The sequence below is a fragment of the Lissotriton helveticus genome, chromosome 10 (assembly GCF_964261635.1).
Source record: "Lissotriton helveticus chromosome 10, aLisHel1.1, whole genome shotgun sequence".
Taxonomy (NCBI): Eukaryota; Metazoa; Chordata; class Amphibia; order Caudata; family Salamandridae; genus Lissotriton; species Lissotriton helveticus.
In genome coordinates this window covers 140,342,496-140,356,780 of record NC_136071.1, presented here as the reverse complement: position 1 = coordinate 140,356,780, position 14,285 = coordinate 140,342,496, and the positions used below count along the sequence as shown (strand labels likewise).

The 14,285-nt window shown below is 44.5% G+C and overlaps 1 protein-coding gene across 3 annotated transcripts in view; it reads left to right on the top strand.

Moving 5' to 3' along the window:
- The first annotated feature begins 11,474 nt into the window (after window positions 1-11,474).
- The window catches only part of MICALL2 (MICAL like 2), a 189,722-nt gene continuing 186,911 nt past the window's right edge, over window positions 11,475-14,285 (top strand). For 2 of the 3 annotated variants that reach the window (XM_078664949.1, XM_078664950.1), the window contains exon 1: window positions 11,532-12,180. In XM_078664949.1, coding sequence (XP_078521075.1) covers window positions 12,038-12,180 — 143 coding nt within the window. In that variant the 5' untranslated portion in view covers window positions 11,532-12,037. Of the gene's footprint in view, window positions 12,181-14,285 lie in introns of all 3 variants that reach the window. The other variant, XM_078664948.1, reaches the window with a different exon arrangement.

Sequence of the window (14,285 nt, the reverse complement as noted above, 5' to 3'; positions counted from 1 at the left end):
TTGAAACACAAATTCTCTACTCAATAAGACCACCTATATCAGGATTTTGAAGGATTTCAAACATAAAAACTACAAATACTAACTAGACAAACACCCCTCCCCCCACCCTGCACCCCTGCATATGGCTTGCGCCTATCCCCAACTAGCAGTGTGCCTGTCGCCCCATCTAACTAAGTACTAAATATAGTAAACGTGGAGGAGGACATCTCAGTACGGGCTCCCGGTCCCCCCTCCCCCCGCCAGAACCAAGAATCCCCGGAATAAAACACACAACTCCATTAAGAAGCGAAATTAAAACTAAACAGGGGAAACACTAACCACCATCCGACCTCTCGTAAATACAATGGTAACGAATCCCACTTCAGAAAACCCATGGTGCCAAACCCCGACAATCAGTCTCATCCTTGACCCTTCCGATCAGTCGTACAAGCCCCTTCCAGACAGGCTGTCGCCTCCGCAGGATAGTCAAAATGTAGAAACCATTCAGTAAAGTTCCGTCCGAGGCGAGGCAAAGTTTTAAAATCACTGGGAACTCTGTTGGCATCAACGACGACCCTCATCGACATGAGCTCCCAACGTCGTTGTCTCTGCAATCGTAGTAAAGGTGTCGGAGAGGGGAAAAACACTGATTCGTTCCGTAGATAGTTCCCATCAAGTGTATCCGGAAGGGGAGCACCAATTAATCCACACACAGTAGGCAATGATGTAGGCTTGGCAATCCGTAGAGAGCATCGAGTACACGGTCATCGGCCATCACACTGTCATGAAGCTCCGACACCCCTCGTGGCACAGGGCCCACTGCCGTTACAAGGACCTCCGTGGGTGGTATAGGCCGATCAGGATATTAAAACGGATCAGGGTCCAGTCCCACTTGTCCATGTCCGTGTGTGACCGCAATCATTTTCCGGACAATAGACTCCACATGGGAATGTAGTGCCCCGATAGCTGCCAGTACAGTCCGTATCGACGGTTCAGACTCAGTCCGTCCCACCAAATCTTGTTCCGAGACAACCATATTCTCGTCCCCCTGAGGCCCTGGTCTTCCCCGGGGGAATCGGCAAATTTTCAGACGGACTGTCACAGGAGGGAGAACGAGGACTTACCAAGGCCACAATCCAGACTCCGGTACCACAAGCGTGGACTTCGACCCGGCAAACACCGGCGGCGGCACACCAGGTCCCCGGGTCAGGGACCCCCGCCCACGGCCACAGTCGTGCCTCGTCAACCCTCCATTGATTGTAGGCCAGAGCAACAACTGCCGTCAAAATCGGGCTTTGAAAGTTTTCCACATCCAAGGACCGGACCCTGTCGATCACCCACGGCTGATGTTATTCAACTGGGACCCGGCTGGGCCAGTACTCGAGTCCCCGGCTCACAAGCTGGTGGAGGCCCCAAACTAAAACTCGACGTAACTCCGTCCACCAAGCTGGGGAAAGTCCCGGGATCACACCAAAGTACAGCACAGCAGTTCACACGCCCGGAGGCAGGGTGTAAATTCAGGATTTGTAGCAGGATTATCCGGCGGGGACGGAGGTCAGCGGAGCCGGGAGCCTAAGCGGCCATCTTGGTTGCAAGCGTAGCTCCTCCTCTCCAGAATTGTTTTTTAAGGATGTCTTCCCCTGCATGTTTCACTGTATGTAAATTTTTGCAGCACAAAGTCAAGAAGACTCACGTTTGTTTATCGTCACTTACATTGTTCTTGATGTTCTCAATGAAACTTATTGGCATGATCTAAAAAAATGTAACATTTCAAAGATCTTCGGCTATCTCACTGTGCCCTATTCATTCACAATAGTTTGCTGTTGTTCATGTATCTAGTTTGATCTACCATCTACATGTGACATTAGCATAGAGTAGGCATAATTAATATTCATGTACTGGGATAGTGCTTAGCTGCTACAGCAATGCGATGTATATTAAAACTGTGCTTTGTTTTGTTAATCATGTTTTACATTGGTGCACATCATGATGAACCTGCACTTTTTAGGTTTCGCCTGGCGTTCACTGCGCAGCAGTGTCGCGCAGGCGCAATTTAATGTTATCTCAGTATTGGGGACTTGAACCCGCCCCTTCTTCCATTGGCTAGCTCCATAAATGGAGGCTAGCCATTGGAAGAGATGGTTGTCAATCACTCTTTCCCCCATCACGACGCGATTCATGTGCGTTTCTGGGTCTTTTTTTAAGTCCCGCCCCTTTTGTCGTCATGCCTTTCTGGGCGTTTTTTGTTGCAGGGACTTCATACGACCGGTAAGCATTTCTCCTTTCCCCACCATTAACCTCGGCGATTCCGAGTAATTAATAATGCATAATGGAAACAAGTCAAGCGTCGCACATGGGCAGCATATGTCAATACATGCATCATGGGGCAAAAATCACCCGCTTTGATATTGGAAACACTTGTGCGAAATATGGCTGAAGGTTATGAGTGATCATGTAAAGCCTGTGATATGTTACTGTTACCCCCTCCTCCCCCGCTCTTCTGCATGCACAGCATCATAAAGGAAGGGGCCCGAATGTCAGTCAGTGAGCGGGGATTAATGCACGTGAAATGAAGGAGGCAGAGTTTAGGGTTAAATTAACACTGCTAAAAGGAAGGAGCGCGGCCTACTGCAAAGGCTTTGATGTCCGCCAGCGAGTCTTATATGCGACCCCTCACAATCCCTTTATTCTAGGAGCGCTGTCAGAGGAGGCCTCAGTCCCAACACCCGTCCTTTCATTTTTAAAGTTCCACGTTATCTTTCTGTATAAAGTGTGCTGCGCGTGGGGCCCAATTCACAAAGTTTTTGGTTGCACTATACAAACAAAGCTGCTCGCTGGATCATGATTGGTGCCAGTTTACCTTCCCAACGTGCATTCACAAATGCACCCAGCCTGAAAACAAAATTATGTTTACTGTCAAAAGTAGGTAGGTGCAACTGCAAGTGTACCTCTGGTGTGGGACTAGGGAGCGAACAAACTCATGTTAAACTTAAATTAAAAGAGGAAAGGGATTCCCCACAGGATACTATTTTCACTGCAGAGAAAAACAGTTACATGCAAAAATGCACTTTTCGCCCCCACATTTTAGGATTATCGCACCGCTTCTTCCGCTGGGTTCTCAATGTTCACATGTAACAAGGCCGGCAGCAGAATGGTGGTCAATGCCGCCGGGTCCAATGGGCCCTTCCAGCCCGTGGCCCTGTCACACATCAGAGGTGAGCTGCTGCGCGAGGCAGTGTTCAGGGAATGTGTGGTGACTTCATGGAACTTTTACAAAGGCGAAACCGTTGCATTGTAAATGCTTGTTATTCTGTTCTTTGAGATTTCCTATATGAACGTTACATTTTGAAGGTGAGTCAGGTGACTTTCCCATTCTATAATTCTCAATTGATTTGAACCCACCTGGGGCTTACAATATTCTAGATTTTGCACTACTCTGTAACGTTCTATTTGCTGAGGGCCTTCATGGCAAAGACTTTATGCTGACTCAGTATTGTAATTCTTTTGACTCTTGTAATACATCTTTTACATTTATACTACTGATCTAGAACTCAATTATTAAGTGGGTCCCTTAATTGTACTTGTTATGCATTGGGAGGTGCCTTACCTCAGGGACACATTGTTTCATGAAATTGAGGATTCATCAACCTGTGGGCGTTCGGTTGAGGTAAAGATTTGGGGTGTACATTTTTCATGGTTCCCCATACCCACACAGTTGATACAGGAATTTGAGATTTGGGAGCATAGAACTCAAGGACAGTTCTTTGTCACATATCATGTCTCCTGGAATGGAAGTGCAATTCTTTGCTACAAAACTGGGAAGGGAAGCCTGGGACTTTTATTTCACCTACCTGGAGAGGGCACTGTGCCTCTACTGGTAAAGAAACTGGATATGAGACAGGATACACAGCAGAGCAGTCCTAAAAACACAAAGGCTGGGTAATCAAGAAAAGCACAGCTTCAATAACAGCATCTATGACAAACCGTCAAGAAAGAAGCCCAAATGAATGGATATCCAAAAAGGGCTGGTAAGACTTGTAGATGTTTTCAAAGCATTAGAATCATTCAGACTTTAATTGGCTAGTGAGGAAAAAACAATATTTTTACAGAGTGCTAAGGTATTTTTGCAATATTGTCTGATGCCGGTGGCGACTAGTGAACTCTGAAAGTGGTGGGGAATAACCACCTACCCTGAACTGCGCTTGGGCAGCGAGCTGGGATTCAAGAGTGTCAAGATTGGTCTTGGGTTCTTCCCTGAGAAAATGTAAAAAAAATCCAAGGCAAAACACAATGCACCATATCTAAATGGCTAAAACTCCAAAGCGTCCAAAGGGATTGTAATTAAAATATTTCAATTGTCTGGTGGTGAACCAGCTATACATTACCTTACCTATGGATGATGAATGTTTACTCTCACCAAGAAAACTTAGAAAAATGGTTATAATACAATGCCTTTTATCAGCACAGTTGCCTTATAATGTAGCTACAGTGCTCTATAGATATTTCAAGTGGTTCAATAATATTGATACACTGTTTCGTGTAGTCTATAATGTTTCTAAATTTCTATGGCTTTTTCTTCACTTCTAAATATAATTTCCCATGATGTTTCTATTCTGAACCGTTTTAGCAGCTTCTCAGCATGGGAATCTACTTGTAAGGTGCAGGATGGATAAAAACAAAAGGTATGTAAATCTCTCAATCACATGCCATGGGCAGCAGAGCTATACAAATCCTACAGGCTCATACAGCAACTCTACCACTCAATTTGCAGATACTTAACATGGTCAGAAATCAGACAGTACACCAACTTTACAGGCTCAAGTCAGAAAGCAGGAGCGATATTGTAAAACGCTTAATAAGGATGATGAAATACCTACACACGTCAGAAAATAACAAACATTACAGTATGTATCTTCTGGAACCAATGAGGCAAGATCAGGCATCCAGCAAGAAGTCTTTATCACTTACATAACTTCTTTAAATATCCAGAAATGCAACCATTTTGTTCCTAACCATAAGCTGCCAGTTGCCGAATTGCATAAAGGTTGCTGTCAAATATAGTCTTTTAATTCTAGATGAATAAGCTCAATAACAACTTTTCATCTTTTTGTGAACGCCTGTTTGCATCCTACCCATAAGCTTTCCTTCAATGTCTTTATTGCAGTCTCTGTCTTCGAAAATTAAAATTCAATTGTATCTATATATATAAAAATGAAAGGATGTCTGTCTGTCTTTCTGTTTCTCCTTTATGCATTACTACACCATTCATCTGATCGCCATGAAAATTTGGAACGTTTTTGAGTACACTCCCGTGAAGGTTTCTGGCATAAAATGTTTTTTAATATCGGCCCCCCTGGGCCCTCATAATCTTTTGAATACTGATGTATGCACCAAATGGAAAAACAACAAATCGTGTATCCACAAGCACTCGAATAAATAAATAGAATTAAAACACCATTCATCCGATCGCCAGGAAACTTTGGGAAGTTGTTGAGTACAATCCCGCGAAGGTTTCTGGCATAAAAAATGTTTAAATATTGGCCCCCCAGGGCCCTCATAATCATTCGACTACTGATGTACGCACCAGATGGAAAAACAATAAATCGTGTATCCACAAGCACTCAAATAAATAAATAGAATTAAAACGACACTTTGAAATGTTTTCCATATTAAAATGAATAAGTTTCAATAAAAATGACACAATGGGGACGATTCCGATTCGGGAAAAAATGCTCCGAATAGCCGCTCAGAGCGTTTTCCCATACGAATCATACCCTGCAACGTCGCCTGTACGTACGATGAAGTACGATTCGTACCAGGAGCTGGACTCCGTACGAATCGTACAGAGACAGTACGACTCTAATCCCCGTACGATTCTCCCTCGGAACCCGCTGTACGCGACATCTGTACGGTTCGCGGCTGGTTTTTACGACCCAGCAGGTACGATACGTGCCGGGTACGCACCGTATGACCCTTTTTCTACGGGAGCTGAAAACAGCCGTAAAAGCAGAGTTCGCGCCAAAACAGGTACGCAACGGCCCCCACTGGGTACGGTGCGTACCCCCCATAATCGCAGGGGTACACACCGTGCCCCTGCGATCAAGGGGGGTACGCACCATACCCCTGTGATCATGAGGGGTACGCACCATACCCCGCGATCATGGGGTGTACGCACCATACCCCATGTTCGCTGGGTGTACGGTGCGTACACCCCATGATCGCGGGGTATGGTGCATACCCCCCATGATCGCAGGGGTACGGTGCGTACCCCTGCGATCATGGGGGGTATGCACCGTACGGTGTGTATGTGAATGTGTGCTTTTCCATACGAATAGCACTTACCTGACGTGGACCGTACGAATCGCGTCCTGATACCCCGGTCCGGATCGTACTCGTCGGGTCGTACGGCGTCTGTACGAGTCGTACGGAGAGGGCTCCGGATACGAATCATACGGACGGATTTTCTCCAGGATCGGAATCGACCCCCTAGTAAATTGAATGTTATCATGACGAGTCAAAGGGTGTTCCATCTGTGGTGCAGAGGTGTTCGCATGCAATCACCACTGTGTTTTGACGGAAATCCCTATCTAAACACATTGGTAGACAGGAATTTGCACCGAAATACTATGCCTTCTTGAGGCAGGCATAACAAGGGGAATTTGTTTTAGTTCCTCCTCATTTTACCAACTGTGCATGTGTGCTGTGTTGAAAAGCCCACACAAAAAGTGAGAAAAGCCTTAAAGCATAGTTTTTGTACTGGAAGAGACCCCTTCCAGTGCAAACCTATACCTTAGAGAACACATATACCCTTGCACTGCCAGCCATGGGTGTGAGCGTTGGCACATGGCTGCCAAAAGTGCGCCAGCACATGGGAAAAGAAAAAGTGCACCATATCTTTTTAGATACGGTGTATTTTTTTTCTCTGCCTTTCATGAAAGGCGATGCAGCAACTTTGGTGAAGTGTTGACTTGTATCAAAGAATGGCAAATCTTGGCCTCAGTCACACACAATTTCACTCATCCACCTGTCACTTGATTCTCACTCACACACATGCTTACACATAAATACACACTTGCTCACACATACGCATCCTTCCTCTCACTTAAACAGAGTCTCACCCACAAGTATGCATACAACATAGAATAGTATTCACTATTAGTATAATGACAAATAGGCAGATAATAATAAATGCAGAGCCACCCCTGTCTTGTTGGCACGGATTTTGCTACATCTGAGACCAGGGGTCGCAAAGGCTGTGCCAGAAGTCACAAGGAGCAAGCCAAGGGTTGCAGCCTGTAACCCCTGGCAACCCCTAAATGATGTCCATGACATTTAGTACCATACAAAGCAGAAGAACCCACTTTGGCTTGATTAACCCTACAGAAACAAATCAACTGGTTGGTCTCTGAATGTGGATGTGAGTATCGTAAGGGCTTTGGTCCACTTCCTATGAGAAATGGAAGTTTACCAACCTGTCCATTCCACCATATTACCCTATATAATCCTCAAGTAGCTGAACATTTTGACAGATTAGTTTTGCTTACCATCTTAGCCTTCACTCTGTACAATCCCTGATTGGATCACAAATTCTCATGCAAAATCCCCCTGTACGCTGCAGCATATTTATGCGGAAGTATCAGTAATTCCAGTGAAATACCCACTTGAATGAGTAGCAGAGACGAAAATATTAGAGCATGCCAAAGTTTGTTACTACCACAAAGTCAAAGACAACCGCAAGAATAATATGGGTTACATACAACATAGAATTTCTGAGTCCACTTTCATTGATGCGGATCGCGTAAAATCAGAGGCATTTGCCAACTAAGCCAGTTCCAGGCTGACGTCCAGTCTGAGCCTTGCTTATCAACCTGTCACCTTATACCTACTGAGGATCTTTGCCAAGCTCAATTTGCTGGAAATGTTTGTTGCTGTATCAAAAAGGGATAAAAGTCTATGGTTGCCTGGTTCCTATTTAGGGCCCTTATAACAGAAAGGATTGCAACAGCAGTCTTACAAGAAGGAGGTCTACTTAAAAGTGCTTTCATAATGTGCCCTAACACCGGATCAGGTATATTGGTACACAAAAAGATATATAGGCTGTCCTGTTTTCAGTGTTTATTTTTTATGGATTTCAGTGGCATTTTCTCAATGTTTTCCAACCTTTTTAAATCTGTGATTACAAGTGCTTATTCAGCTGCATAACCCCATAAAGAAACCATATTAACTGTGTTCTTCCAGTATTTACAAAATATGTTTTTGCAATGGCTGTTATAAAGCACATATACAACTTAAAGGAGACAATTCAGGGTATGTAGAGTCATCCCAGTGGCAGTGTGTAAAGTGGACATATGTTAGACTATTTTAAGCATAGAAAGCATTTCTATTGTACTCTCACTCAGATCTCATTACCTCTCATCCTCACTCTGTCAGGACTCTGCCTATTTACATGACTATTAATGGATTTAAAAAGTAAGGGTGCTACATTGAAATGTTTTACAAATTCCTGGACACAGTTGAGAGTTATTCACCTACACGTTACTGAATATTATGACATTTTAGGAGTGGTCAACTCTGCCAATAGCGTAGTTCTTCGTGGAACCTTTAGAATTTCGAATAACAGCAGATTAATTTGTATTCTAATATGTATTAATTGTGCATTCTAAGGCACCTGTTACTAGCTTTAAGCATGTACGCCCCTGGTTTTCTGCACTCTTTGCCTGACTACATTAAGGTGGTGATGCTGTTGTGTGGACATTCACAGTTTCCAAGTGCCGCCATGGCAAATGTCTCTCTTTAAGTCAGTCCCGACATTTTGACAGACAGCACATTGTATTCTGGGACTCGGTATTCTGCTTTTAACATTGTAACTATGGACTCAAAAACCCCAGCAGCAAAATGTAGTTGGGTAAAAAGTCATGATTAGGTGAAAGTATCACACATAACAATGGGACACCTTGCAGCTCTGAATTTTGCTGGAATGTGGAAAGTCGTGTGTCATGTTTTCACTGCTATGCCACGTGGATGGTGACAGCACTATTTTTGCAGGTACCTTTCACTGCACCTGTATTGAATTTTAAAAGGTGTTTGACAGGCAACCTGCTATCAATACTGACTTGTTAGAATAGGCAGCTGTGTGTGTGAATGGTTTTTACCCAATTTGTGTCTGTGGGTGAATGTGATAGTATATATTGGCAAAAATACTTATGAGCCAGTCATTACACAAATCAGTGAAGGAATTAAACACTGCCAAAAGATTAACAGTAATTTTAATATTCCCAGATTCTCTACAGTGTATAAAATAATTAGATCAAACATAAAACATGCTTCTAATTCCTGCTCCTTTAATCCAAGTGCAAAACACTGGATGAAACAAAAGGAAGAATAAACAATATTTTACCACAATCCCTCAACAAAAACAACCCAGAGGCAAAATAATCCCTGAACAGTCTTTCTTGCTGCTACTTTGTATAAATAAGTTACATTGTGTTGGTCCATTCAGAAAGAAATAACAAGCAGTTACAAGGTAATTGGTCTCGCAATTGTGAAAGTTAGAGCTACTGGCGCTGTAAATGACAATGTTTTTAACTTACATTATTTTGTTTGTAGTGTAGTGATTATTTAGGAAACAAGAGTTAGAGCTATTGGTGCAGTAAATGTAAATATTCTTTACTCATGTGTTATGGAGTGGAGTGGATATATGTGGTGGGTAGTGGAGTTATATGGTTTCCATCCAGATAAAGAGAGCATTTAGGAAGCAGAGATGTAATTTAGGGTGGATGTGTTAGTGGAATGATAGATGTTTGTATGAATGCTTAAATGGGTGGATACCTGTATGAGAACATGGATGGATGTCTGGGTGATTAGATGAATGAAAAGATGGTAGGTGATTCTTGTGTAGGATAGTTACAGATGGTTGGGATGGAAACAGAAATGTAATGTCACATCTTCTCTGCATCGAGAAAAGCATGCATGTAGCAGCATCAGCAACAAAAGGCAAGACCCCAACATAATGGCTACAAATCAGACTGATTGCAGCAAGCACAGAGCAACTTGAAACAGGCTGTGATGGTCTCAGCTGCTCAGAGGCAACAGGTGACACGGATAATTTAACGCGCTTCAAAAACACACGAGCCCAGAAATGTTCTCCCAACCATTTTCTACATAGAAACCCCCCGGAGCAAAGGTACATGAGCAAAAAGATGTCCAGGCAATTGGACCAAGAGAGTCCCTGCTCAAAGAATCACCTTCTGGGCATTGTGGTCCACAGCACAAATGTCAAACCCCCATTGCAACTATAGTGCTTTGCTACAACGTCATGTTATATATACAATCAAACCACATATTCTAGATCTTATAATATGTAATTGGCATATCTGTATCCTACTATGCAAATGTAACAGATAACATAATTCCAATTATGGATGGCATGCAATGTCCATATCAGCGATCTTCATATACTGAATACCAGGGATTCGGTCTCTGTTACTTAGCATCTTTCTCATGAGTTTACCAACCCTCTCGTCTCCTATATCACACACTATTCCTCCTGGGAATGTAGAGGTCTATGTAATTCCTGCACCTGTAAGCAGGGCTCGAGTCGGGGTACCACGCGGGTGGACGGCGTCCCTCCACTTATTTTACCGGGGGACGCCGCCCCCCCCCTGCCAAACAGCTGGACTTCTCTCGTTGGCCTCTCTGGGACCGAGCCCTGCACGTGTAAGAAAATCCCCACTGACGCATGACGTACAAGTTTAAAACCAGCTCGTCTGACACTCCCAGAGCTGGCTTCTAAGATGCAATCGCAGATGCGAGAGTGAGGGGAGGCAATGATCCCGATGGTGCAAGCACCTTTCGTGACGTCACTCCTCTCCCCCCCCCCCCCTCCCCTCCCAACTTCTTCTTTTTAGCACTTGTGCCCTGGGTAGACTGCTTACTGCGAAATGTGGGACTATGCAGCTTAGAATTGGGGACCGGGCTGCTTCGAATGTGTGATTGTGCAAAACAAAACGTGAAACTGGGCAGCACAGGATGTGACCACACAGCGTTAACCCTTGCAGAATGTAAACCCAGTGCAGAGATCGTGACTTCCTGGTAGTGGATGAAGACTTTCTTCAAATTATTTCATAACTTTAGTTAGGATTCAAATTAAGCTTCCTCCGCTATTCCGACGAGTTAAACGTTACCCAAATATCGCAAGAAAAGCAGTAAATTACAGATGCTACCCTCTTGCCCCTTCCCAGAGACCAGAAAGTATTTTTTTTATTTTCAGCACCGCTCTATAGGCACTAGGCGAGCGCCTAGAGTCTTCGCAGCGCTTCTTCTCAATAAAGCGCCTCTATGGACAGCCTGCAGCCCCTATAATATTCTCACGGAGTATAAACAGTTCAGCCTCACACTTCCCGCTCGGGCATGTACCTAAAAGATGACGCAGAAACTAGGAGGACGTGACTTGACAGGACTTGCGGGCTGGCCGCGTCACGTGATGTCGAGTCGTTGCTAAGTGGAATTCCTCTAATGGGTCGAGTGCCTGGGAAGCGTCTCCCCTTCGCTTCTCACTTTACAGAAGTTTGTGAAGAGAAGACACAGAGGGTCAGCGGAGGCGCTGGGATCTCCAATCCGGACGCGCGGGTTTAAGTGCAGTTTTGGGATCCTCCGGCCTGGTTGGGGCTGAGCAGCGTGTACGAGAGGCATCGTAAGAGAGGAAATAGTCCAATAGCCCGTCATACATGCCGGTGAATGGGCAGAGCTACCTTCTTCACAGAACCGTGTGCCAGTTCATTGGAGATAAGCCAGCCTATTGCCTATAGTTTGTTTATATTGGATGAAAGTAGCCAAGATCACAAGTTGCAGTTCCCCCTTGGAGTTCCCACACACCGCCTCAGGGATCCCGGGATCTACGGAAGGATGGCTTTGCTGACTGTCGGAGTTGGCACCGCGCTCGTACCTGCATCTTGACATGTGCCTGGGTTTCCCCTTCGTGCCCGGGGCTGACTTAATTCCCTGTGCATTTCTCTGCATCTTGTCTTCCCTGTGAGTGGACCAGCCTCCCCCTCCCAGAATGGCAGCGATCAAGGCGTTGCAGCAGTGGTGCCGCCAGCAGTGCGATGGGTACTCAGATGTGAACATCACCAACATGACCACCTCTTTCCGGGACGGCCTGGCGTTCTGCGCCATCCTGCACAAGCACAGACCCGACCTCATGTGAGTAGCCCGCCGCGAGAGCTGTCAAAGCCACTTGGGCACCCTTTGTACTTTTGCAAACAGCTCTTTTTTTGTTGACACAGCGGCACTCCAGACTGGATGCTATCGCTTGTTTAGTCTTCTCTGCAGCTACCCACCCTTCCTCTCATGTTGCCATGAGGGTCCATGAAACATGCAAAGCGAGGAAAACTCACATGAACTCCAGCTGCAAGTAGCCAGAGGCCAAAAGAACCTTTCATGTCAAACGTTGCACAATTGTGATATGTGTTTTGAAAACAGTGTTTTTTTCCAGTGTGTTGGTTCCAAGTTTTTGGAGCGCGTAAAAGTATCTTGGGGACAAAACAATTCCTGCTAACCATATAGATTGAGGCTGCAAATATAAACGGTGGCTATAGGTAGCTAATGTTTAATGTGTGGAACCAGCCTTTCAGGTTGAGGCTTGCAGAGTTTCCATTGTCTCGGAATCTCCCATCTATATATGTAGCTTTACATTCACAAACAAACCGGCTGGTGGGCATAGGAGTAAACATTAAAGTATTCTGCAGGCTTTATTAAGTCCTGTCATTTATAACTGTGATATCCCCGGGCCTCTTGGGCATTCTGTAGTCCTATTTTTTTTCCTTCCTGGTTGCAATGCAGTTTTTGTCCTTCTGAGACTGGCATTTGACGTGAACAAAGTCTTGTTTCCACCGAGGATTGCCTTATCACACTACTAGAAAGCGGGTTTAGGTACAAAATGTTTGTTGAAAGTGCAGTTTGTGCGTCAGGCTGAATTGGGAAATGCTGTATGGCTTTAGGCGCAGAGACTCAGGTTTTGGGGCTGTGACTATAGGGAACACGTGTTTTTTTTTAGAAATCTCCTTTTTCCTGACCCAGGTGCTCAGTCAAGGGGCTCAAATATGGCTTCCTGTTACTCATGGATCTGCCTTGCCTTTGCTGTTGTTGCTGACTTTGCAGAAAGTTTGTATATAACATTAGAAGGCGGGTTTGCTAGACCTGTGGTTGCAGGTGGCCAAGTCTTTACCTCGGGTTCCGAGGTAAGAAGTTCCCTGTTGGACCATTTTGGGGTACTTTGTTGGTGTTGCTGTGTTTCTGCAGAACTTTGGAAGCTCTGCAGTGCAAAAACCACCAGTCACTGTAGATGGGTTAGTAATCATCCACGAAACAGCTGTTTTTCCTCAGGCCAAAAACTATTGTCTTCAGTTTTAGTCTTGTCATAGTTGTATTTTTAGGAGATGAAGAACCACCCTGAACTTTGGGTGTGACTTGCCGTGGGCTGGTCCTTGAAATGTAAGTCAACCTGGGTGTGCCTCACCCTGAGATTTGCTGTCGAGTGCTGCAGCAGAATCAGGTAGATGGCATGTGTAAGTCACGAGTGCTGAGAGGGACAGTGTTGTGCACCCACTCCTCCTCACTATCCAATATGCCTATTACACATTCACATATGAAGGTACTTTGATACACAGTAACTGTAAGTAAGTAAATCTTTATTGCATGATTAGTAAAAAACCTTTGCAATGTAGTGCAGTAACTGGTTTACAAAGTCACACCATGTGCAGAAATCTAAAAATACGTATGCATTGGATTATTAGTAAATATGAACAAATATGTGCAAGGTTGCATCATATTTCAGTGGCTCACAAGGCTTCTTTTGTAGCTTAACTTTCTTTTTTTGACCACAAGTTATTTCTCGTTGCTACATGTTAATGGAGACCCTTTTCTACTAGTTGTATATTTGAACCAAAAATCTTTTTCACAGTTATTCCTGGGTGGTGGCCACCTTTCGGGCGCACAGGCAACCTCCAACCTTTTACACATTAGTAGTTCTAGATATTATTGTTCAGCCGGCAAGTCCTTTTCTCTGGCCAATCATTGTGCACGCGGTGTTCTCCATTTTTTAAAGGACTAGTTCATGATTCCATACTTGCCTTACAATTCCTTTTGTAGAAAATATGAGGGAACCATGTTGTGATCATCTGTCTAGTGATGGTACGTGAGGTAGACTCTGTATTACAATGAAGGAAGTTACAGAAAGATGCAACATGGTTGGCGAATCATCTCGCGACTTAGACGGACAACAAATGGTCAAGACCATCAGGAGAACT